The sequence below is a fragment of the Gorilla gorilla genome, chromosome 20 (genome assembly GCF_029281585.2).
Source record: "Gorilla gorilla gorilla isolate KB3781 chromosome 20, NHGRI_mGorGor1-v2.1_pri, whole genome shotgun sequence".
Taxonomy (NCBI): Eukaryota; Metazoa; Chordata; class Mammalia; order Primates; family Hominidae; genus Gorilla; species Gorilla gorilla.
This window is the reverse complement of record NC_073244.2, coordinates 8,755,579-8,780,367: the sequence shown is the minus strand read 5'-3', so window position 1 is coordinate 8,780,367 and position 24,789 is coordinate 8,755,579. Positions and strand designations below refer to the sequence as shown.

General features: G+C 53.6%; 2 protein-coding genes across 8 annotated transcripts in view; one reads left to right on the top strand and one right to left on the bottom strand.

Annotated features, from left to right (window-relative positions):
- TLE2 (TLE family member 2, transcriptional corepressor) overlaps positions 1 to 4,866 on the top strand; it is a 31,531-nt gene extending 26,665 nt beyond the window's left edge. For all 7 annotated transcript variants that reach the window (XM_019015920.3, XM_019015918.3, XM_055371209.2 and 4 more), the window contains 3 exons: positions 26 to 176; positions 1,816 to 1,892; positions 4,556 to 4,866. In XM_019015920.3, the coding sequence (XP_018871465.2) occupies positions 26 to 176; positions 1,816 to 1,892; positions 4,556 to 4,663 (336 nt within the window). In that variant the 3' untranslated portion in view covers positions 4,664 to 4,866. The remainder of the gene's footprint in view (positions 1 to 25; positions 177 to 1,815; positions 1,893 to 4,555) is intronic.
- A 2,462-nt stretch (positions 4,867 to 7,328) lies between these two features.
- On the bottom strand, positions 7,329 to 24,213 carry TLE6 (TLE family member 6, subcortical maternal complex member). The gene is made up of 17 exons (XM_019015924.3): positions 24,132 to 24,213; positions 23,458 to 23,544; positions 21,574 to 21,656; positions 20,193 to 20,238; positions 19,575 to 19,616; positions 14,897 to 14,959; positions 14,550 to 14,805; positions 14,414 to 14,430; positions 13,994 to 14,060; positions 13,810 to 13,886; positions 13,656 to 13,693; positions 12,471 to 12,723; positions 11,999 to 12,249; positions 9,787 to 9,928; positions 8,933 to 9,083; positions 8,420 to 8,496; positions 7,329 to 7,611 (listed from the first exon to the last, which is right to left on the bottom strand). The coding sequence occupies exons 2-17, from the start codon at positions 23,506 to 23,508 to the stop codon at positions 7,507 to 7,509; spliced, it is 1,719 nt and encodes a 572-aa protein (XP_018871469.1). The 5' UTR covers positions 23,509 to 23,544; positions 24,132 to 24,213; the 3' UTR covers positions 7,329 to 7,506.
- Between the last annotated feature and the right edge of the window lie 576 nt (positions 24,214 to 24,789).

Below are 24,789 nucleotides of genomic sequence, written 5' to 3'. Positions count from 1 at the left end.
CCATCTCTTCCCTCTTTACCCCCAGATTTTCTCCCTGGGCCACTGCCCTAACCAGGACTGGCTGGCGGTCGGAATGGAGAGTAGCAACGTGGAGATCCTGCACGTTCGCAAGCCGGAGAAATACCAGCTGCACCTCCACGAGAGCTGCGTGCTGTCCCTGAAGTTTGCCTCCTGCGGTGTGTCTTCTGGGGTGGGGTGGCACGCCCTCAAAACCCCAACAAAACCCAGGGTGCCTATTCAATCTGAATCTTAGATAAATAACAAATAATGTTATTTATATACTAAGTTTTATATACTCAAAAGCAAATCGTTAGTACAAGTATATCCCAAATGGTGTGTGGGATATGCTTATACTAAAAACCAAATAATGAAATATTTGGGATATACTTGTCCTAAAAATTATTGATGACTTATCTGAGATTCAAATTTAAGGCTGGGTGCAGTAGTTCACGCCTGTCATCCCAACACTTTGGGAGGCCAAGGCAGGCAGATCACCTGAGGTCAGGAGTTCGAGACCAGCCTGGCCAACATGGTGAAACCCTGACTCTACTAAAAGTACAAAAATTAGCCAGGCGTGGTGGTGGGCGCCTGTAATCCCAGCTACTTGGGAGGTTGAGGCAGGAGAATTGCCTGAACCTGGGAGGTGGAGGTTGCAGTGAGCCAAGATCATGCCACTGCATTCCAGCCTGGGAGACAAGAGTGAGATTCTATCTTTAAAAAAAAAAAAAAAAAAAAAGAAAGAAAAGAAATTTAAGCCAGGCACACTAGCTGATGCGTGTAGTTTCAGCTACTTGGGAGGCTAAGGCAGAAGGATCGCCCAAGACCAGGAGTTCAAGACCAGCCTGGGCAACATAGCAAGGCTTTCTCTACAAAAAAATTAAACAGCCAGTGGGTCGCACCTGTAGTGCCAGGTACGAGGGAGGCTGAGGCAGGAGGATTGCTTGAGCCTAGGACTTTGAGGCTGTAGGGAGCTATGATGACATCACTGCCTTCCAGCCTGGCCAATACAGTAAGACCCTGTCTCTTTAAAAAAAAAAAATCATTCATTAGTGTAAGTATATCCTAAATAGTACATGGGATATCTTATACCAAACAAACAAACAAACAGACAAAAAAAACTTGAGCTGGGCACAGTGGCTCACACCTGTAATCCCAGCACTTTGGTAGACCACGGTGGGAGGATCACTTGAGGCCAGCAGTTTGAGACCAGTCTGGGCAGCATAGTGAGATCCCAACTCTACAAAAAATAATTTTTTTTTTTTGAGACGGAGACTCACTGTGTTACCCAGGCTGGAGTGCAGTGGCACAATCTCGGCTCACTGCAACCTCTGTGTCCTGGGTTCAAGCGATTCTCAAGCCTCAGCCTCCCAAGTAGCTGGAGTTACAGGTGCCTGCCACAATGCCCAGCTGATTTTTGTATTTTTAGTAGAGAAGGGGTTTCACCATGTTGGCCAGGATGGTCTCAAACTCCTGACTTCAAGTGACCCAGCCACCTTGGTCTCCCAAAGTGGGGATTACAGGTGTTAGCCACTGCCCCTGGCAAAAAATAAAAATGTTAGCTGGGCGTGGTGGTGCACACCTGTAGTCCCAGCTGCTTGGGAGGAGCGCTTGAGTCCAGGTGGTGGAGGCTGCAGTGAGCTATGATTGTACCACTGCACTCCAGCCTGGGTGACAGAGCAAGACCCTTTCTTGGAGGAAAAAAAAAGGGAGAGGCTAGACCCAGACCCAGACTGCCCCACCTCCCCTACCTCCCCCTGCAGCCCGGGTCTCTCTTTAGTGCTCCCTCCTTGAACCCTGCTGCTCTCCTTCCCCAAGGACGGTGGTTTGTGAGCACCGGGAAGGACAACCTGCTCAACGCCTGGAGGACGCCGTACGGGGCCAGCATTTTCCAGGTACTTGGCGGTCTGGAGCCCCCACTCTGGCAGGGCCATGTGCCCGGGTATGCCAGGGTCAGACAGATTGCCCCTGTCCCCGTCCCCCAGGTCCCCCCGCCACCCTAACCCCTCCTCAGGGTCCTGCTAAGCCTCCCTACCGCCCAGGTACTAAAGCAGAGGTTGGAATTTCAGCCGCAGGCCTCGCCTCATCTGCCCGTTGCCTGTTGGTTTTTCTAAAATTTAGTTGCAGTAACATGCATATAGCATTATAAAATTTAAAATTTGCCGGCCAGGCACGGTCGCTCATGCTTGTAATCCCAGCACTTTGGGAGGCTGAGGCAGGCGGATCACGAGGTCAGGAGATCGAGACCATCCTGGCTAATATGGTGAAAACCTGTCTCTACTAAAAAAAATCCAAAAAGTTAGCCAGGCGTGGTGGCAGGCGCATGTAGTCCCAGCTCCTCGAGAGGCTGAGGCAGGAGAATGGTGTGAACCCGGGAGGCGGAGCTTGCAGTGAGCTGAGATCGCACCACTGCACTCCAGCCTGGGCGACAGAGTGAGACTCTGCCTCAAAAATAAATAAAAATAAATAAAATTTGCCATCTTTACTCATTTCTTTTTTTTTTTTTTTTGGAGACAGAATCTTGCTCTGTCGCCCAGGCTGGAGTGCAGTGGTGCGATCTTGGCTCACTGCAAGCTCCACCTCCCGGGTTCAATTGATTCTCCTGCCTCAGCCTCCCAAGTAGCTGGGATTACAGGCATGTACCACCACGCCTGGCTAATTTTTGTATTTTCAGTAGAGAGGGGGTTTCACCATGTTGTCTAAGCTGGTCTCAAGCTCCTGACCTCAGGTGATCTGCTCACCTTGGCCTCCCAAAGTGTTGGGATTATAGGCGTGCGCCACCGTGCCCAGCTGTTGTTGCTTTTTTTTTTTTTTTGAGATGGAGTCTTGCTCTGTCACCCAGGCTGGAGTGCAGTGGCACTATCTCCACTTACTGCAAGCTCCACCTCCTGGGTTCATACCATTCTCCTGCCTCAGCCTCCTGAGTAGCTGGGACTCCAGGTACCCACCACCACACCTGGCTAATTTTTTGTATTTTTAGTAGAGACAGGGTTTCACTGTATTAGCCAGGATGGTCTTGATCTCCTGATCTCGTGATCCACTCGCCTTGGCCTTCCAAAGTGCTGGGATTACAGGTGTGAGCCACCACACCCAGCCTGTTTTTCAAATTTTATATCCCCATCAGCAGTGATTGAAATTTTAAAATTCTCTGCATCCTCACCAACACTTGTTATTGGCTGTCTTTTTAATATGCCCATCTTGGTTGGTACAGTGTTTTTGTTGTTTTTTGACATGGAGTTCTTCTCTGTCGCCCAGCCTGGAGTGCAGTGGTGCAATCTCAGCTCACTGCAGCCTCCACCTCCTGAGTTAAAGCGATTCTCCTCCCGCAGCTTCCCAAGTAACTGGCATTACATGTGCCCGCCACCATGCCTGGCTAAGTTTTGTATTTTTAGTAGAGACGGGGATTCCCCACGTTGGCCAGTCTGGTCTGGAACTCCTGACCTCAGGTGATCCACCTGCCTCGGCCTCCTGAAGTGCCGAGCCACTGTGCCAACCCTTTATATTTTCAAAGGGTTGTAAGAAAAAATCCCAGAATATGTGATATAGACTTATTTAGACTTTAGGCAAAGCCTAAAATGTTTACCAGGCCCTTTGTGAAGTTTGCTGATCCCTGGTCTAAGCCATTACCTTGGCCCTCTGCTGTGTGACATCATGCCTGGTACACACCCACTCTGAGCTTCCAGAAAGGGCAGCACTTCAGTTCCATCTCTCTTGGTATTGAGGGAATGGAGGCCCTGTTCTGCCCATTGGACTTAGCTCCAAAGCACCTGTCTCTAGAAAACAAGTCGCTCTGCCGGGCGCGGTGGCTCACGCTTGTAATCCCAGCACTTTGGGAGGCCTAGGCAGTGGATCACCTGAGGTCAGGAGTTTGAGACCAGCCTGGCCAACATGGGGAAACCCAGTCTCTACTAAAAATACAAAAATTAGGCCAGGTGCGGTGGCTCATGCCTGTAATCTCAACACTTTGGGAGACCAAGGCAGGCAGATCACCTGAGGTCAAGGAGTTCAAGCCCAACCTGGCCAACATGGTGAAACCCTGCCTCTTCTAAAAATACAAAAATTAGCCAGGCATGGTGGCATGCACCTGCAGTCCCAGCTGCTTGGGAGTTCGAGACAGGAGGATTGCCTGAACCTGGGAGGCGGAGGTCGCAGTGAGCAGAGATCACACCATTGCACTCTAGCCTGGGCAACAGAGTGAGACCCTGTCTCACACACACACACAAATATATATATATATATATATATATATATATACACACACACACACAAATTGGCCGGGCGTGGTTGCGGGTGCCTATAATCCCAGCTCTTCGGGAGGCTGAGGCAGGAGAATGTCTTGAACCCAGGAGGTGGAGGTTGCAGTGAGCCAAGATCGCGCCACTGCACTTCAGCCTGGGCGACAAGAACAAAACTCCATCTCAAAAAAAAAAAAGGAAACACGTCACTCAGTAGGCGAGTCCTGATCTCCTGTTCCCGACTCCGCCCCAGCCTTGCCCACACACCCATCTGTGGGGACCATGCCTCACCGTGCCCTTTTTTCTCTCCCTTCCCTTGGCAGTCCAAGGAGTCGTCCTCAGTGCTGAGTTGTGACATCTCCAGAAATAACAAATATATCGTGACAGGCTCGGGGGACAAGAAGGCCACCGTGTATGAGGTGATCTACTGAGACATGACCCCCCTTCCTGTACCCGAAGTCCAGACTCCCAGAGGAATCAGCAGCCGGACAGACATCCTAGCAGCCGCCTCCCAGCCCTGCCTAGGAACCGTACATCCCATCTGCTCTCTGGCCAACGGCTTCACACCTTCCCCTGCTGCATGTGGGGGCCGATGGGCAGGGGACCTCGGTGGAAATAAAATGTATCTATCACATCCGCATTTCTCTCTCGGGCTGGGGAACCGGTGATCATTGTTCCTCTTGGGCACGGTTACTGGGAGGCAACCATGTCCTGGGGATGGGGTCATACGTAACGAGAATTCATGCTGCAGGATATTCAGAGGTGTCTGCCTGGTATGTGAGAGCCACTCTGAGACACAGGAGGTGCGCTGGGTAGGATAGTTTAGTTAAGATGCTGTTGTGTAACAAGTAGCCCCCGAGTCTCAGGGTTCATGCATTTATTCCTTGCTCATACCCACATGGTGTACAGGGCTCTACTCCAGGTAGTCACTCAGGCCTCCGGGTAGAAATTTTTTTGAGACAGTCCCACTCTGTCGCCCAGGCTGGAGTACAGTGGTACGATCTCAGCTCACTGCAACCTCCGCCTCCTGGGCTTAAGCAATTATTCTCCCTCAGCCTCCCGAGTAGCTGGGATTACAGGAATACCACCACACCCAGCTAATTTTTGTATTTTTAGTAGAGACAAGGTTTCTCCATGTTGGCCAGGCTGGTCTCAAACTCCTAACCTCAGGTGATCCACCCACCTTGGCCTCCCAAAGTGCTGGGATTACAGGCATGAGCCACTGCACCTGGCTAGATTCCAAGGATTTCTAAGAGCCCTGCGCATGGCAAAGGGCTGAGCAAACGTCCCTGCCCAGTGGAGGGGAGGGGTACGCTGAGCACTAAGGGATGAGAAACAGCCCCCAGAGCACTGAGAAGACTGTTCTGGAAAGAGGAGAACGGCGGATGCCGTATCTCAGAGGCAAGGGGAACTTGGCCTGGTGGTTACCCAGAAGACAGCCAGGATCTGGAGAACGAGGCCTGCAGACAAGGCTTCAGCGGGGAGCGGGGAGCGGGGAGAGTGGGGGGCAATCAGCCCCGTGTTCTGGAAGCTCAGGTGGGCTACCATGTACAGCAAGGGTTAGCACCGGTGCCGGGGCTCACACCTGTCATCTGAACACTTTGGGAGGCTGAGGCAGCAGGACTGCTTGAGCCCAGGAGTTTGAGACCAGCCTGGGCAATAGTGAGACTCCATCTCTAGAAAAAAAATTAAGGCAGCATAGGTTGGGCGGAGTAGATGCTGCTGGGAACGTTCTACAAAGAGATGGGAGGGTTCCTGCTGAGAACAGAAGGCACGCCCTGGTGGATGTTTCTGGAGACACCGAAGGAAAGGGGATAATTTTCTGGGTTAAGGAGCCTAGGCCCGTTGACATCTGGGGCCCTTCCTAGCTTGGAAAAGGGAGGGTGGGCAAATGGCGTTTCCAGAGCCCTAGCTTGTGTGGGAAGGCCGACCAGTGAAGCTATTGGAAATTTGTTTCGACCTTAGCACTGTGGACCTCGGGACTGGACCATCCTCTGGGGTGGGGCCGTCTTGGGCACCGCAGAGTGGTGAGTAGTGTCCCTGCCCCCACCCACTCCATGCCAGGGGGACCCCACAAGTTGTGACAACCAGAAATGCCTCCAGACATCGCCTAGAGTCCCCTGGGGGCAGAATCACCCTACTGGAGACTACTGGCCAAATGGGACATGTCTAGGACAGGACCACTCACACCGCTCCTGGAATCACACCAGAAATATCGGACCAGATTGGAGCTGCTCCGGACGGCGGAGGTGGAGATCTGCTACCCCAACAGCGAAGTCTGTGGCTGTGACTAGATTCCCAGAGAACGAGGATGGAAACGGCTCAGAGGGCTGGGCACGGTGGCTCATGCCTGTAATCCCAGCAGTTTGGGAGGCCAAGGTAGGAGGATCGCTTAAATCAGGAGTTTGAGGCCAGGCACAGTGGCTCACGCCTGTAATCCCAGCACTTTGGGAGGCCGAGGTGGGAGAATCACATAAAATCAGGAATTTGAGACCAGCCTGGGCAACAGAGCAAGACCCTCTGTCTACACAAAATTTTGTTATTTCTATTAATTTGAGACAGAGTCTCGCTCCGTTGCCAGGCTGGAGTACAGTGGCACGATCTTGGCTCACTGCAACCTCTGCCTCCCGGGTTCAAAAGATTCTTCTGCCTCTGCCTCCTTAGTAGCTGGGATTACAGGCACGTGCCACCATGCCCAGCTAATTTTTGTATTTTTAGTAGAGATGGGGTTTCACTGTGTCAGTCTCAAACCCCCGACCTCAAAGTGCTGGAATTACAGGTGTGAGCCACCACACCCAACATCTACAAAAAAATTAAACTAGCCGAGCACGGTGGTGCATATCTGTAGTCTCAACTACTCAAGAGGCTGAGGCAGGAGGATGGCTTGAGCCCAGGAGTTGGAGAGGCTGCAGTGAGTCGTGATGGCACCACTGCACTCCAGCCTGCATAACAAAGTGAGACCCTGCCTCAAAAAAAAAAAAAAAAAAAGGCTTAGAGCCACCAGGCTGGACGAAGTCCTTCCAGATTTCCACAAGTTGAGCAGGAACAGGATGGGAAGGCCCCTTTCCCTTCAGAGGACAGGACGCGTCCGCTCTCTGCCTTTCCCGGGTGCTTTATTACATGTGATGGCGACCAGTCTACACCACAGACTAGATCGTGCGATGCCATATAAGAGCCTTCCCGCTTCCCTCCACCATGACCCCCCTGGTTGGGGGCGGGGAATAAAGGGGGGATGAAAACAGGAGCCGGAGTGGGATGACAGCAGCGAGGCCCCTCAGTAGGTGATCTGGTACACGGAGGCGTGCTCCCCGGAGCCTGTGACAACGAGGCGGTTGTTGGAAGAGACGTCACAGCACGTGACTGGGGACGTCTCGGGCACCTGGAGCGGGGGCAGGGGGCAGTGAGCTGGGGTAGGGCTCACACACCCCTGGTCTCCACCCGTCAGCTCAAGCATGAAGCATCATCTTTTCAAAGAAAGACAGGGTCTTGCTCTGTTGCCCAGGCTGGAGTGCAGTGGTGCAATCTCAGCTTGCTGCAGCCTCGACCTCCTGGACTCACACAGTCTTCCTGCCTCAGCCTCCCAAGTAGCTGGGACCACAGGTGTGCACCACCACACTCAGCTAATTATTATTTTTAATTTTAAAAGTGCTTTTAATTATTATTATTTTTTTTTTTTGAGATGGAGTCTCTGTCGCCCAGGCTGGAGTGCAGTGACGCGATCTCGGCTCACTACAGGCTCTGCCTCCCTGGCTCACGCCATTCTCCTGCCTCAGCCTCCCAAGTAGCTGGGACTACAGGTGCCCACCACCACGCCCGGCTAATTTTTTGTATTTTTAGTAGAGACAGGGATTCACCGTGTTAGCCAGGATGGTCTTGATCTCCTGACCTCGTGATCTGCCCGTCTCAGCCTCCCAAAGTGCTGGGATTACAGGCGTGAGCCACCGCGCCTGGCTCAGCTAATTATTTTTTGTAGAGATAGGGTCTCACTATGTTGGCCAGGCTGGTCTCGAACTCCTACGCTTAAGAGATCTTCCTGCCTCAAGCCTCCCAAAATGCTGGGATTAAAGCCGTGAGCCACCACACCTGGCTACTTTTTAAGTTTTTTGTGGAGACAGGGTCTTGTTGTGTTGCCCAGGCTGGTCCCTTTGGGGCCACCCCCGGGTCCCGCCCCCAGCCCACCGCAGTACCTCGAACACTTTTGTCCCCGCCGGCATGCTGTAGACGCCAAGGAAGTCGTCCATTCCAACGCTTGCCCACCACTGGCCTGGGAGAAATGGAGCATCAGCGAGACTTAGAACCACTACCTTTTTCCTTCCCAGAGTTCATCCTCCCCACCCACTTTTTTTTTTTTTTTTTTTTTTTGAGACAGGGTCTCACTCTGTCACCCAGGCTGGACTACAGTCAGTGGTATGATCACAGTTCACTGTGGCCTCAGCCTCCCCGGGCTCATGGGGACACCAGCGGCTGAAGGGGGAAGGGCGGAGGCGGACCGCGCCGGTGGGGCGGGTGGGGAGGAAGGACCCAGGCACCCACCCCCTTCCCTCCCTCATTCCACTATAAGAGCATCCCCAAAATTGGTTTCTGCTACAGAAGGGTTCTGAGGTGTCCTAGAGGGTTGGGTGGGGAGCTGGCATTAGGTGGAGTCTTGTGGGAGGCTGGGGGCTGCAGGGGAGTCCCCCCACCTTCCGCCAGGCGCTTACCGAAGGGGGAGAACTTGACGCTCAGGATGACGCTGTCTTTTTGCCCCACCATGTACCGCTGGCTCCCGCTGGAGCTTTGCAGCCACTGCTGGCCATTGGCCATGCCCAGCAGCACCCAGTCCTCCTGGGGGCTGTGGGACAGGCTCATTATCTGGGTAATGGGCAGTGGGGAGGGAGGAACCTGGTTAGGTCCCAGCCTGGCCCAGGAAGCAGGCAGGAGCCTGGGGACCTATCCTGGAGGCCTGGTGACTGACCCCTTCCTAGCTGTGCAGCCCTGGGACAAGCAACTTCGTATCTGTGCCTCGGTTCGTTGGTATGTAAAATGGAGAGTCTTCCCTACTTTGCACCTGATACAGCATGAGTGTTTGAGACGGAGTCTCGCTCTGTTGCCAGGCTGGAGTACAATGGTACGATCTTGGCTTACGACAACCTCCGCCTCCTGGGGTTTAAGCGATTCTCCCGCCTCAGCCTCTTGAGTAGCTGGGACTATAGGCATGCGCCACCATGCCTGGCCAATTTTGTATTTTTAGTAGAGACGGGGTTTCACCATGTTGGTCAGGCTCGTCTTGAACTCCCGACCTCAGGTGATTTGCCCTCCTCGGCCTCCAAAAGTGCTGGGATTACAGGTGTGAGCCTCTGCGCCCAGCTCTGATTTTTGTATTTTTAATAGAGATGGGGTTTCACTCTGTTGGCCACGCTGGTCTCAAACTCCTGACCTCAGGTGATCCACCCACCTTGGCCTCCCAAAGTGCTAGGATTATAGGCGTGAGCCGTGGAGCCCGGCCTCAACCTCATTTTTTAATCTGAGGACCAGAGGATGCCTGGCCAAGCAGACCCCATCCTGGCCTCCGCACCTGAGACTTGAATTGGTACTCCAGAGGCTTCATGACGGTCCTCTGGTCCCAGCACCGCAGACAGGCATCCCGACCCCCAGTCCAGATGTTGTAGCCCTTGACCACGATACTCTTGACTCCATCAGGATAACCCTTGAGGTCCCTGGCCAGAAGGGACATCGGGAGGCAGTCAGGTCAAGACTCTGAGGTTTGGGCCCCCGGAAACACCAGTCACTACATTTGGGCATGAAAGGGACAGTGCCACCACCCAAAAATCTCTGCCTGCACAGAGTGTCAAAGTTGGCAGAAAACAGACACAGGATCTAGTGCCGGCCCCTCCCAGCCCTCAGCCTCCCTTCTCCGTCCACCTGGGCCTCCCCTTGGCCTCACCCAGGCCTCCCCTTGCCTCTTCCACCCTGAGTCCACCCGAGCTCTGAGGCGGGTCTACAGGAATCCCTTCAAGCAGGGAAGGGGAATAGTGCTGGGCGGGTGGTGTGCTGCATTTTACGTCAGCCATTGCTTCCTGCAAACATATGCTGATAGGTATTTTATATGTTATATATACATATATTATATATATGTGTGTGTGTGTGTGTGTGTGTGTATACATATTTTTTTTTTTTGAGATGGAGTCTCGTTTTGTTGCCCAGGCTGGAGTGCAGCAGCATGATCTCAGCTCACTGCAACCTCTGCCTCTTGGGTTCAAGTGATTCTCCTGCCTCAGCCTCCCGAGTAGCTGGGATTACAGGCATGGGCCACCACGCCTGACTAATTTTGTATATTTAGTAGAGATGGGGTATCTCCATGTTAGCCTGGTCTCAAACTCCCGACCTCAGGTGATCTGCCCGCCTTGGCTTCCCAAAGTGCTGGGATTACAGGCATGAGCCACCATGCCCAGCCTATTTACATATATTTAATATATGTGTGTGTATATATATATATATGTATGTATGTATGTATGTAAAATTTTTTTTTGAGTCAGAGTCTCACTCTGTGACCCAGGCTGGAGTGCAGTGGCACCATCTTGGCTCACCGCAAACTCCGCTTCTCAAGCGATTCTCCTGCCTCAGCCTCCGGGGTAGCTGGGATTACAGGCATGTGCCACCACGCCGGCTAATTTTCATATTTTTTAGTAGAGAGGGGGTTTCGCCATGTTGGCCAGGCTGGTCTTGAGCTCCTGGCCTCAAGTGATCCACCCACCTCGGCCTCCCAAAGTGCTGGGATTACAGGTGTGAGCCACCGCACCCCAGACTGTTTTTTATATATGTATATTTATGTATATATTTATATATATATTTATGTGTATATATATTTATATATTTATGTATATATTATATATGTATATATTTATATATTTATATTTATGTATATATATTTATTTATTTATATATGTATGTATTTTTTTTTCTTTTTTGAGACGGAGTCTTGCTCTGTCGCCCAGGCTGGGAACGCAGTGGCACAGATCTCAGCTCACCGCAAGCTCCACCTCCCGGGTTCAAGGGATTCTCCTGCCTCAGCCTCCCGAGTAGCTGGGATTACAGGTACCCACCACCATGCCTGGCTAATTTTTTTGTATTTTTAGTAGAGACAGGGTTTCACCGTGTCATCTAGAATGGTCTTGATCTCCTGACCTCGTGGATCTGCCTGCCTCGGCCTCCCTAACCGCTGGGAGTACAGGTGTGAGCCACTGTGCCTGGCCAATTTATATATACATATTTTTAAATAGAATATATAAAAATTCTATTTAATTTTTATTAAATAAAATTTATTCTATTTTTATTAAATAAAATTTATTCTATTTAATAAAAATAGAATAAATTGTTTTATTCATTACCCAGGTTAATCTCGAATTCCTGGGCTCAAGCATTTGCCCCGTCTTGACCTCCCAAAGTGCTGGGTTTACACGTTTGAGGCACCAGGCCTGGCCTGCTGTTTTATATTTTTACAACAAATTTGCCCTTCTAACAAGCCTTTGAGTTTGGGGCTGTCACATCCTGTGTCCAGGTGGGGAAACTGAGGCAGACAAAAAGTAAAATGCCCTGGGCTGCAAGGAACGCATCCAGCCAAGATTCAAGTCCACACCTCTAACTTTCTCAAATCCAAGTTCAAGGGGGCAAGGGGTTTTGGCTGGGAGAGTGCTATATCCCAGGTTCAGGAGGTGGCAGGAAGGCGGGCAGAGGTGGCCACAGGAGGCTGGCACAGGATGCTTCCCCTTCCCACCCCCAAAACGCACCTGACCACACTCTGATCCCGCAGGTCCCAGATCCTGACCACACCGTTGGTGAAGCTGGCAAAGACCAGGTTGGCATCCAGGTTGGCATCCAGGGCCTGGCAGTTGAGACCTGCACAGGGCAACTGCTCCTTCACATGCAGGGAGGGCGCCGCCAGGTCCCACACGCTCACGCTAGCCAGGTTGTAGCCACCGGTGAGCAGGCTCCTGCTGTTTGAGGACAGCAGGCAGGTGCGCAGGAAGGCCCCAGGGGTCTGGGATGGGCAGAGTCACTGTGAGCTGTTGCCCCCTGTGGCATTCTGCCTGGACTGCTTTGCCTCGTGAGAGCGAACTCCTATTCATCCTTTAGGTTCCTAGCTATTATGCCCCTTTTCCCTGGAAGCCGTCTCTCCACCATCAGGGCTCTCTCAGACTCAAACCTCAAACTCCCTGTTCCCAGAAGCCCTGCACTCCTGGAAACCAAGGCCGTCCTCACCTGTATAGGCAGGTGGCTCTCAGGGAACCTGTCCTCAGCCACCTGTCCAGTCAGGCTCCACACCTTGATGCCTCTTCTGCCACAGGTGAACACGTGCCGCGTGAAGCTGCTGATGGCCGTGGCAAGCACGAGCTCCCCGTGTGCCAAGATCCGCATCTTCTCCAGTTTGCACGGGACGGCGAGTCTCTTTGACTGCCCGGGCAAGGCATCTGGCCTCTTCCATGCATCTTCAAAGTCCTCAGGGTCCCAGGATCTTGGGAGGGGAGGCCTTGGGGTAACTGACCTGCTTGTGAGCCCCTTTGCCCAGTGGGAGCCACACATCAAGGCCTAGAGGGGCTTCTTTTTCAGATTTTGGGGTCCCCCTCTCAGGCCTTGTTTTACCCTCTAGACTCCCCTCAATGTCCTGCTCACATTCCTTCAAGTATTGTCCTTTTGCCACAGCCCTCCATATTCTTCTGCCTTCTTCCTAGACTGCTTTGCCCCAGGAGGAAGAACTCCTATTCATCCTTTATGGTCCTAGCTATTATGCCCCTTCCCCAGAAAAGCCTTCTTTGCCCCACCTGGGTTCTCCCAGCATCACTCCACAAGGTTGGGACAATCTGCATCCAGTTCTAACACAGCTACACCCCATCCCCTTCTATGAAAATGTCTTCCCCAAATGCCTTGAGCCCAGTGTTGGGGCGGCAATCCTGTGAGCCTAACACTGCACTTTTTTTTTGAGATGGAGTCTCGCTGTCCCCCAGGCTGGAGTGCAGTGGCACGATCTCAACTCACTGCAACCTCCACCTCCCGGGTTCACGCCATTCTCCTGCCTCAGCCTCCCGAGTAGCTGGGACTACAGGCACCCACCACCACGCCCGGCTAATTTTTTTTGTATTTTTAGTAGAGACAGGGTTTCACCGTGTTAGCCAGGGTGTTCTCAATCTCCTGACCTCGTGATCCGCCCGCCTCGGCCTCCCAAAGTGCTGGGATTACAGGCGTGAGCCACCGCGCCCGACCTAACACTGCACTTTTCTACCCAGCCTCTGCAGCTGCTGTTGGAGAGGATGGCAGAGTAGTGATGGGAAAAGGGGAAGAAAGTCTTACACCTCTGTTCCCCTCTATGTGTCGGGAACAGAGGTATAGACAGGAAGGAATTCCCGCTGCCACTCACCCCGCCCAAAAGCAAACAGTGCAGACACTTACATGGACTGTAGAAACCGAGAGGCTCTTCCAGGAGGCTCCTGCAGGCGGGGGAGATCATAGCTGCCCCCAGCCTCCCCGCACATCTGTGCCCACCTCCTCTACCCCACCCTGGGCAGCCTTCACGCTGGGCTACCAGCTCGGGCCTGGGTCTCACCTGGACCACACCCCAAGTTGTGTTCCTGTCTTGGGAACCCTCAGGGGGGCTGGAGGAGGCCTCAGGTGGCCTGGGAGCTAGTGGGGAGACAAGAGGGAGTAAGCGGCTTGCATTGGCTCCTCAGCACAGGATGCCCCCACCCCATCCCGCCTGGAGTTGGTCAGCCCCTGCCCGCTGGGATTACTGGAGGCATCTTCGGGACATGGGTCTGTTCCTGGGTCACAGGATCCTGGTGCCTTGCTTTCCTGCCCCTGGAAAATGGAAAAGCCTCATCAGGCCTGCTGACCTGCCTGTCAGGACCAGAAGACCTCAGGGATTCCTGGGCAGCGTGCACAGGGCTTGTCAGCTGCCTGGGGTCCCGTCTGCGGGTCCAGGCAGAGTTGCAGAGAGAGAGTCAGGGTATAGGGTCCTGGAAGCCCTCGGCTGTGGGTCCCGGGCTACTCCAGTATAGCCTCCTGGATCACCCAAGTCCCCGCCGGGGGACCCGAGGGGCAGGATGGAAGGAAGACAAATCCCACAGGAACCCCAGTGCCCTGACCTGGGGGAGCCCAACCGCCTGCCCGGAAGCCCACCCCTCTGGGTAGAGCTGAGGTTGTTTACTCACCAGGCCTGGTGCCTGCTCTGTCACCATGACAACGGAGAGGAGGAGGGGGACAGAGAGAGAACAGCAGGGTTCACTGCACAACCCCTGAGACGCAGCCTGTGGCCGCCCCTTCCCCCTCACCCTCGGGGACGCTCACGTCTGTCTCTGGGCTTTGCCTTCTCATCACGGACGCCGGCAAAAATCCGCCAGAGTTGCTCGGTCAGAGTGTCGTGCCAAAACCAAGGCTCCTTGTCCCAGAACAGCTGGGTCTCTGGCTGACTGTCCTCCCCCAAAGGCCGCCGGAGCCAGTCGGAGGACCTGGTGGCCCTGATGTCCTCAAAGCTCGACTCCTGCAGGGTCTTGTCCTCCACCTGCTGGGGCGTCCCAGGGCTGGCTGGTTCAGCAGGTGAGACCTGGCCCGGCAGGAACAAGGCAGTGAGAGCTTTGAGGATGAGCCTTCCCCCAAGCCTGTCCCCTCCCCTCCCTGAAGACCCAGAAACTCACCTCCTCAGACTGGAAACCCTGGAGTTGGCTGCAGCTCTCCACAATCTGTAAGAAGTTTCCTATCTAGAGGGAGGTTGGCAGCAAAACAGTTAAATGTTGTTGCAGTTAAGGGTTTGCAATCCTACAGCATGATTATCCCCACCTGTAGGAGAAGGTATATCAATCTACTTGTTTTTTTGAGACAGAGTCTCACTCTGTCACCCAGGCTGGAGTGCAGTGGCGCAATCTCGGCTCACTGCAACCTCCGCCTCCCAGGTTCAAGTGGTTCTCCTGCCTCAGCCTCCTGAGTAGCTGGGACTACAGGTGCCCACCACCACACCCAGCTAATTTTTGTATTTTTAGTAAAGATGGGGTTTCACCATGTTGGCCAGGCTGGTCTCCAACTCCTGACCTCAGGTGATCTGCCTACCTCAGCCTCCCAAAGTGCTGGGATTATAGGCATAAGCCACCACCCCTAGCCTTCATCTACTTTTTTGCAGATAAGATCTCACTCTGACACCCAGGCTGGAGTACAGTGGTGCGATTACAGCTCACTGCACCCTCAACCTCCCAGGCTCAAGTGATCCTCCCATCTCATCCTCCTGAGTAGCTGGGGTTACAGGTGTGCACCACCACGCTCAGCTAATTTAAATACATTTTTTGTAGAAATGGGAGTCTCATTATGTTGGCCAGGCTGGTCTTGAACTCCTGGCCTCAAGCTATCCTCCCACCTGTGCCTCCCAAAGTGCTGGGATAACAGGTGTAAGCCACCGCATCCGGCCTATCGCACCTGGCATATATCATTTTTTTTTTTTTTTTTTTTTTGAGACAGTCTCACTCTGTGGCCCAGGCAGGAGTGCAGTGATGTGATCTCGGCTCACTGCAACCTCCGCCTCCTGGGTTCAAGCGATTCTCCTGCCTCAGCCTCCCAAGTAGCTAGGATTACAGGTGTGTGCCACTACACCGACTGATTTTTGTATTTTTGGTGGAGACAGGGTTTTACCATGTTGGCCAGGCTGGTCTTGAACTCTTGACCTAAGATGATTCTCCTGCCTTGGCCTCCCAAAGTGCTGGGATTACAGGTGTGAGCCACCACACCTGGCCCCAGCTACTCTTTTTGGGATATTTCAAAAAGAAAACCTGACCACCACCACCCTTTGCTTCAAATGACTTCAAGCAGGCCAGGCGCGGCGGCTCATGCCTGTAATCCCAGCACTCTGGGAGGCCGAGGCGGGCGGATCATGAGGTCAGGAGATTGAGACCATCCTGGCTAACATGGTGAAACTCCATCTCTACTAAAAATACAAAAAAAAAAAAAAATTAGCTGGGCATGGTGGCAGGCGCCTGTAGTCCCAGCTACTCGGGAGGCTGAGGCAGGAGAATGGCTTGAACCCAGGAGGCGGAGCTTGCAGTGAGCCAAGATGCGAGATGCTGCCACCGCACTCCAGCCTGGGTGACAGAGCGAGACTTGTCTCAAAAAAAAAAAAAAAAAAAAGGCTTCAAGCAGCAAAACAGCATACCTATGTCTCCCTAGGTGAGGAAGACGTTTTAATTTGCTTAAACTTTGGAAAGATACTAAGAAACTGAGGGTTACCTGCTGGGGGGAATTGATAGAAACAAGTCAGTGGTAATTTTTTTTTTCTCTTTTGAGACAGTCTTGCTCTGTCGCCCAGGCTGGAGTGCAATGGCACCATCTCTGCTCACTGTAACCTCTGCCTCCTGGGTTAAAGCAATTCTCCTGCCTCAGGCTCCCAAGTAGCTGGGATTACAGCCACCCGCCACCATGCCCAGCTAATTTTGTATTTTTAGTAGAAATGGGGTTTCTCCATGTTGGCCAGGCTGGTCTCGAACTCCTGACCTCAGGTGATCTGCCCACCTCAGCCTCCCAAAGTGCTGGGGTTACAGGCGTGAGCCACATCACCCAGTCTGGTGTTTTATTTAAAACGAACAAACAACAACAAAAATCAAGCCATCTGACCACTGTCAATCCCGAATTTAAATGTAGTTTCTCAGTAAACAGAATAAAATCTTGATCAATACCATTCAGTACAAGTAGAATTGGAATAATACATAAATATAGTCATGCATATGGAATGTCTAGTAGTCATGTTCAAAGTATAAAGAAATTGGCCAGGTGCGATGGCTCACACCTGTAATCCCAGCACTTTGAGAGGCTGAGGCGGGTGGATCACCTGAGGTCAGAAGTTCGAGACCAGCCTGGCCAACGTGGCAAAACCCTGTCTCTACTGAAAACATAAAAGTTAGCCAGGCATGGTGACACACACCTGTAATCCCAGCTACTTGGGAGGCTGAGGCAGGAGAATCACTTGAACCCAAGAGGTGGAGGTTGCAGTGAGCTGAGATCCTGCCACTGCACTCCAGCCTGGGAGACGGAGCATGATCCGTCAAAACAACAAAAAAAGAAAGCAAGGCGAGTGATCCTATCTCTAAGTTTTTTTCTACAAAAAGGCTACCTGTCTGTTTCCTTAGCAGGACGGCGGAGGGAGGGGCCGGGAGGGGAGACCCTCCATCGGAGCCCCGCGGGGGGGACTCCAGGCTGCTGCCTCCTGGGGCAGCCGGTGATGGATTTCCCAGCTGAGCCCGCCCAGCAGCAGCAAATCCCAGGGGAGCCCTCTCCAATTCACCCCGCCTCGTTAATGCGCAATTTACCGGCACTTTAATGCGCTCAGCATGAAAAGTGTGGCTCCCTTCTGCCTGCTAGCAGCCCTCCCGGGGGAGAGTGGCAGGCGGGCTGTCGGAGGAGGGGGCCGTGCTGATGGGGATTTTGAAAGCACAGCGAGGCGGCTGGGAAAGCCCGGAACTGGAAGCAGGGGTGGGGGGAAGCGGACTGCCCAGGACCACAGGCCAGGCTGGGCTGCCAGGGATCCTGGGGCCCCCTGCAGTGGCGGCTGGACAGGGACCCTCCTGGGTCTGGCTGCAACCGAAGTGGCTCCTTTGCTTGGAGCCCTCACCCCCTGCGTATCCTGATGCTCAGCAGCTGCGGTCAAGTTCCTCCCAAAACACGTCCACAATTATTCAATTACTTCTCATCACTAAGCAACCAGCATTCCACACCTGGACTGTCCTAACTGGTTCCCGGGCTTCTGCCCTCATCCCTCCTCCTTCTTCTCTGTCCTCTCCGCAGTAGCCAGGGCCTGCCCTCTGTCCGAAGCCCTCCATGGCTCCCACCTCCCTCCCTCAGGGTTCAAAGCCCAAGTCCTCCCTGAAGCTCGCAGGGCCATGCGTGGCCTGCCCTGCCCCCTCCCCTCACTCTGCTCCAGCCATGTGGGCTTCCTCGTAGTGCCTTCAGGACCAACACGACAGGCACCGTCCTGCCTGAGGGCCTTCACACAGGCTGTGCCCTCTGCCTGAAATATCCCTCCCATCCCAGACAGCCACACTTCCTCTTTGATGTCCTTTAAGCCTCCGCTCAGATGTCACCTTCTCGCATGCCTTCCCCAACCACCCTGAATTGCAACCCTCTCCCACCCTGGCCTCCTCAATCCCCTTGGGGCTGCTCTCTTCCATCCCCCACCTTGCCCAGCCCTCATCCCCTAACACTCCATCTACCAGGCTCCACTCGCCCCAAGGGTGGGAAGCTCTGCGTCGTTCTTTGCTATTTTCCTGGCTTCTACAACAGTATTTGGCAAGGAGGTGATGGATAAATATCTGCTGAATGAATAACCATGTTTTGGTTGCTTCCTGGCCCCCCCTCACCCTGTTCCCTTCACTGCCCCCCTCCTCCCAGGCCCTGCTAAGTTGCAGACACGGCCCTGGGCCCCTGCCAGTTACATCTGGCACAGGCGGAAAGTCCTGCCAGCGCCTGGGAGAAAAGGCCAGGTGGCGGGAGGACAGGCAGGGCTGGAAGGCGTACTTCAGCTTGGGCCAGGCGCCCTGGGCTGGGAGATGGGAGCTCGGGCGCCCCCTCCCATGCAGAGCTCCCCTCACTCCCATGTCATATGGCCCCTCATTGAACACTCAGACACGCAGAGGAACACAGCCGGGTGCCTGCCCCATCACAGGCTCTCTCTGTCCAAAGCAACTGACTGGCAAAGGGTCATCTAGGTTGCGCAGGGGCCCAGGGAGCGGAAGGAGCAGGACTGACCCTCTCTTGGAAGCAGCTCAGAGACAGGACAGGAGATGCTCCCCAAGATATGGGGCCTCCGCTAATATCACGGGGGCTTCCAAGTCAGGGCATGTCCCTCCTCCGCCAGCAGTCCTCCATGGCTCCCACCTCCCTTGGGGTCAAAGCCCAAGTCCTTCCCACGGCCCACAAGGCTCTGCATGACCTACCCCTCCTCCTCTGTCTTCACCATCCCCCCACCGCCTTTTTTTTGTTTTTTTTTTTTTTTGGAGACAGAGTCTCGCTGTCGCCCAGGCTGGAGTGCAGTTCCACAATCTTGCCTCACTGCAATCTCCGCCTCCCGGGTTCAAGCAATTCTCCTGCCTCAGCCTCCCAAGTAGCTGGGACTACAGGCGCCCGCCACCACGCCTGGCTAATTTTTTTATTTTTAGTAGAGACGGGGTTTCACCATGTTGATCAGGCTGGTCTCGAACTCCTGACCTCAAGCGATCCACCCTCCTCGGCCTCCCAAAGTGCTGGGATTACAGGTTTGAGCCACTGTGCCCGGCCCCCCTCTGTGCTTTCTCATGCCTTTCATGGAGGGACAGCCGCACCCCTGAGCTCCTGGTCACCCACCTGCTTGTGATGTTCTGCCACATGCTGCTGGATCTTGTGCAGCTGCAAAGGGAAAACAGAGATCCCATCGGGAGGTGGTCGGGGTGTGAATGCTGTGTGACCCTGGGCAAGCTGCTCTACCTCTCTGGTCCCTACTCCCCCACTCCCCACCCTAAAAAATTTTTGTTTTCACCTTGTTTTCTCTTTTACTTTCTTACTACACTGATGTATGGTCCCTACTTTTTTTTTTCCTCAGAGAGAGTCTTGCTCTGTTACCTGGGCTGCAGTACAGTGTGATCTCAGTTCACTGCAACCTCTGCCTCCTGGGCTCAAGCGATTCTCCTGCCTCAGCCTCCCGAGTAGCTGGGATCACAGGTACCTGCCACCAAGCCCGGCTAATTTTTGTATTTTTAGTAGAGACAGGGTCTCTACTATGTTGGCCAGGCTGGTCTCAAAACTCCTGACCTCAGGCGATCCACCTGCCTCGCCCTCCCAAAGTGCTGGGATTACAGGCGTGAGGCACAGTGCTTAGCGGAAAAGAACCTCTCTAGGGCACTCAGGAGGCAGGGCCGGGAAACCACGGCCTCAGCTTGTCCCAGTGGGGCCCTCCTTGGTTGGGGCTGCCTGGGTCTGGCTCACCGAGTAGTAAATGCTCTCCAACTCCGCAGCAAAATGAGGAGAAAACCTGAAGGGGAAGGAGGACAGGCTGGAAGACCTGTGGCTTCAGGACCCCGTCCCCAGAGTGAGCCCCGCCCTCAACCCCTAGGGAGGGTCTCGATGAAGCTGGAAGGCACTGGCTCCCGAAGCCAAATTTAAGGCAGTGTCAAGAAGTTCAGTAGGATTTTAATGCAGTATATTCTTTTTTTTTTTGAGACAGTCTCACTCTTGTCACCCAGGCTGGAATGCAGTGACACTGCAACCTCCGCCTCCTGGGTTCAAGAGATTCTCCTGCCTTGACCTCCCGAGTAGCTGGGATTACAGACACCCGCCACCCACACCCAGCTATTTTTTTGTATTTTTAATAGAAACAGTGTTTCACCATGGTGGCCAGGCTGGTCTCAAACTCCTGACTCCAGGTGATCCGCCCACCTCGGCCTCCCAAAGTGCTGGGATTACAGGCGTGAGCCACGTGCCCCGCCACTTTCTTCAATTTTTTTTTTTAAATAGAATCTCACCCTGTTGCCCGGGCTAGGGTGCAGTGGTACAATCATGGCTCACTGCAGCCTCCAATTCCTGGGCTCGATGATCCTCCTGCCTCAGTCTCCTGAGTAGCTGGGACTACAGGTGTGCACCACCACACTCAGCTAGATTTTTTTTTTTATTTTTTAAGAGATGGCGTCTCGCTATGTTGCCAAGGCTGGTATTGAACTCCGGGCTCAAGCGATCTTCCTGCCTCTGCCTCCCAAAGTGCTGGGATTACAGGTGCAAGCCACTGCACCCAGCCCATGCAGTATTTTTTTTTTTTTTTTTAAAGACGGAGTCTCGCTCTGTAGCCTTAGGCTGGAGTATAATGGTGTGATCCCGGCTCACTGCAACCCTCCGCCTCCTGGGTTCAAGAGATTCTCCTGCCTCAGTTTCCCGAGTAGTTGGGATTACAGGCACCCACCACCAAGCCTGGCTGATTTTTGTATTTTTTGTAGAGACGCGGTTTCACCACGTTGGCCAGGCTGATCTTGAACTCCTGACCTCAAGCGATCCACCCGCCTCCCAAAGTGCTGGGATTACAGGTGCGAGCCACCATGCCCAGCCGTTGCAGTATTTTTCAACAATAAAATTGAATGCCAACAAATCCACGTCGAACAGGAAAATCAAAATTTTAAAATTTGTTGGTAATTTTGTTTAATCAAAAGCTGGGATGGGTATTGCCAGGTTCTCCATGCTGGGTATCTGCATGGCTTCCTGTTCCTGAGCCTGGCTCTTGGGCCAGCAGCTTCTAGACCACTCACTAGGACCCCAGGGAGAGAGGCCAGGTGGGGCTCCTTCCCAGCGTGAGACCTCCGGCCCCTGGAATTGCTCTCACCTGGGGAACTGCTTGAGCCGATTTAGAATGCCCTGATAATTCAGCGTCGGAGAGCTCTCAGAGTTTGAGATCCCAGGACAAGGCTGGAAAGGTCAAAGCGAGGTTACATAAAACTTACAATGCTCCAACACCCAAGACCCCTGGCCTCCACCTCAACTACGGCATAGGTAGTAGGTTGGTGCAAAAGTAATTGTAGTTTTTGCCTTTTTTTTGGAAACCGAGTCTTGCTCTGTCGCCCAGGCTGGACTGCAGTGGCACAATCTCAGCTCACTGCAAACTCTGCCTCCCGGGTTCAAGCGATTCTCCTGCCTCAGCCTCCCGAGTAGCTGGGATTACATGCCCCCCCCCCCGCCCGCCCCCGCCAACACACCTGGCTTATTTTTGTATTTTTAGTAGAGATGGGGTTTCACCATCTTGGCCAGGCTGGTCTCAACCTTCTGACCTCGTGATCTACCCGCCTCGGCCTCCTAAAGTGCTGGAATGACAGGCATGAACCACCGCGCCCGGCCTCTCTTATTTCAGTAAAGAGCATCTTCCATTTTGCACTTTGGCCTAAAGTCTAAAATATTCACCACATTCTTCTGATGAAAATAGAAGCACAAAATATTTTTAAAAATAAAAGGCCGGGCGTGGTGGCTCATGCCTGTCATCCCAGCACTTTGGGAGGCCGAGGTGAGCAGATCAACTGAGGTCAGGAGTTTGAGACAACCCTGGGCAACTCAGCAAAACCCTGTCTCTACTGAAAATACAAAAATTAGCCGGGCGTGGTGGTGCGCACCTGTAATCCCAGCTACTCGGGAGGCTGAGGCAGGAGAATCACTTGAACCTGGGAGGTGGAGGTTGTGGTGAGCCGAGTTCGCGCCACTGCACTCCAGCCTGGGCAACAAGAACAAGACTCAATAAAATAAAGTCTCTTGGCCAAGTGTGGTGGCTCACACCTATAATCCCAGCACTTTGGGAGGCTGAGGCAGGCAGATCACGAGGTCAGGAGCTCGAGACCAGCCTGGCCAACATGGTGAAACCCAGTCTCTACTAAAAATACAAGAAAAATTTGGTGGTCATGGTGGCAGGTGCTTGTAGTCCCAGCTACTCAGGAGGCGAGGCAGGAGAATCACTTGAACCCGGGAGGCAGAGGTTGCAGTGAGCTGAGATTGCGCCATTGCACTCCAGCCGAGGTGAGTGTGAGACTCCGTCTCAAACATAATAAAATCATAAAGTCTCAAAACAAAATATCCCTCATCTGACTCCTTTACAAAAAAAAAAGTCTGCTCAGCCCCGAGAGCCTAAATTTACAAATGGTCATCTCTGGGACGCAAAGTGCAGGGAGCGGGGATTGCTTGTAAAACATTAACTGAATACATGATGTGTTCCTGTGTTTTTATCACATATGTGATTAGATGCTACATTTTTTTTTTAGATGGGATCTCACTGTCACCAAGGATGGAATGCAGTGGCACCATCATAGTTCACTGCAGCCTCAAACTCCTTGGGCTCAAACCAACCCTCTGCCTCAGCCTCCCGAGTAGCTGCAACTACAGGCACATGTCACTAGGCCCAGCTGATTCTTCTAGTTTTATTTTTTACAGAGACAGGGTCTCACTACATTGTCCAGGCTGGTTTCAAACTCCTGGGCTCAAGTGGTCCTCCTGCCTCGGCCTCCCAAAATGTTGAGATTACAGTTGTGAGCCACGGTGTCCAGCCTACACTTAATTTTTTAAAAAAACACGGCTCCTTGGCACCTGTCTTGAGTGTAGCAGCGACCAGTATTGTCTTCAGCTGCGAGGCCTGGGCGGGGCCAGCCCAGGTCACAGGTGGAGAAAGGGGCAGAACCGCTTTGGGCCCGGGTTTCCCTTGAGGGCTGATCCCACCACATGCCCTCCTCACCGAAGTGCTTTTCCGGGGGCCCTTGGGGTTGGGCTGGTCCCTAGAGGTCATCTTCAAGGCAGTAGCCTCCAAGACTTTAGCCAGAGTCTAAAACAACAAGGAGACGGCAGGTCTTGAGGGACAGAAAATAAGGCAGTGCCAGGGAGGGAAGCCACCCGTTACCCCACCCGCACCGCCCAGTTTGGTAAGTCTCCAGGGACCCAATCCTGCGGTTCTCCCATGCGTTCCCTAGGTCCTGTCCTCACTTATCAATGCCTCCAGCTGCCCAGATTCATGGGGGCGGGGACCCAGAAAGAACTGAGCCTTGCCTCCCAGGCCTCACCCTAGGAGGTTGGGGTGGATAGTGCACATATACTCCCTGCTGGGGGCAGTCAGGGACGGGGGAGCCCAGGGAAGGTCGCCAAAGCTCAACCTTAGTTTTGAGACAATTTCCTAAAGCGCAGGGAGATCACTAGAAAGGGGTTTTGAAGGATGAATAGGAGTTAGCCAGGTGCATTAGGCGGAATTCATCAGACAGAAGAAACGACCTCTCTCCACCTCCATCCCTGCTGCAGCACCCAGCTTCTTCCTTGCCTCAGTCCTGCCCCTCCACGCCCCTGCAGCCCCTTCCCCGGCCGGGAATCCTGGAGTCCCCCCAGCCCCCAGGAACACGCCTGGCAACTCACGTCCCTCACCGGGCGGAAGCGGCGGAGGTCAGCCAAGTTCAGGCCAAGAGGAAACTCCTCCTTCCCCCACCGGGGGCCATTTGACCCATCGTGCCCCGCCTCGTCCCGCCTTGTCCCCGCCCCGTCCCGCCCAGGCCCCACCCAGCCGCCACCTGGACCGCGAAGCAGATCAATGAAGGCGCAGTAGCTGCACGTGGGTTCGGGCTCCGGTGGGGGCAGGCCTCTGGCGGCGCCGGCCAATAGCGAGGCCGTTTACGCACGTGGGTCGCGTACGCCCTCCCTGATTGGTCGGCTCTCCCCGGCCGCCGGCCATGCTGTCACTCAGCGAGCCGGGAGCCTCTGCTTAACCCTTTCGGTCCCGCTGCCGGGAAGGGCGGACTTGCAGAGCTATAGGCAATTTGGGGTCCCAGCGGGGGCGGGGATATTTAGGAGGGCGTGGGGCTTGAGGCTCAGAGGCTGGAACTTGGGCAGGGATAGGTGGCGAGTAGTTGCATTGTTTTACGCATTTTTAGCCTTGTCCGGAAGTGGCTTATGGCTGGAGGTGAGGAGTGGGAGGTGGGTGGGTTCAATCTTTAGCGCTGTCACCCCAATTCTTAGATACGGGCTAATTACATTTTCCTCAATATTAAATAACGTGCAATGCAAACGAAGCTTCAAGTCCTCTTTC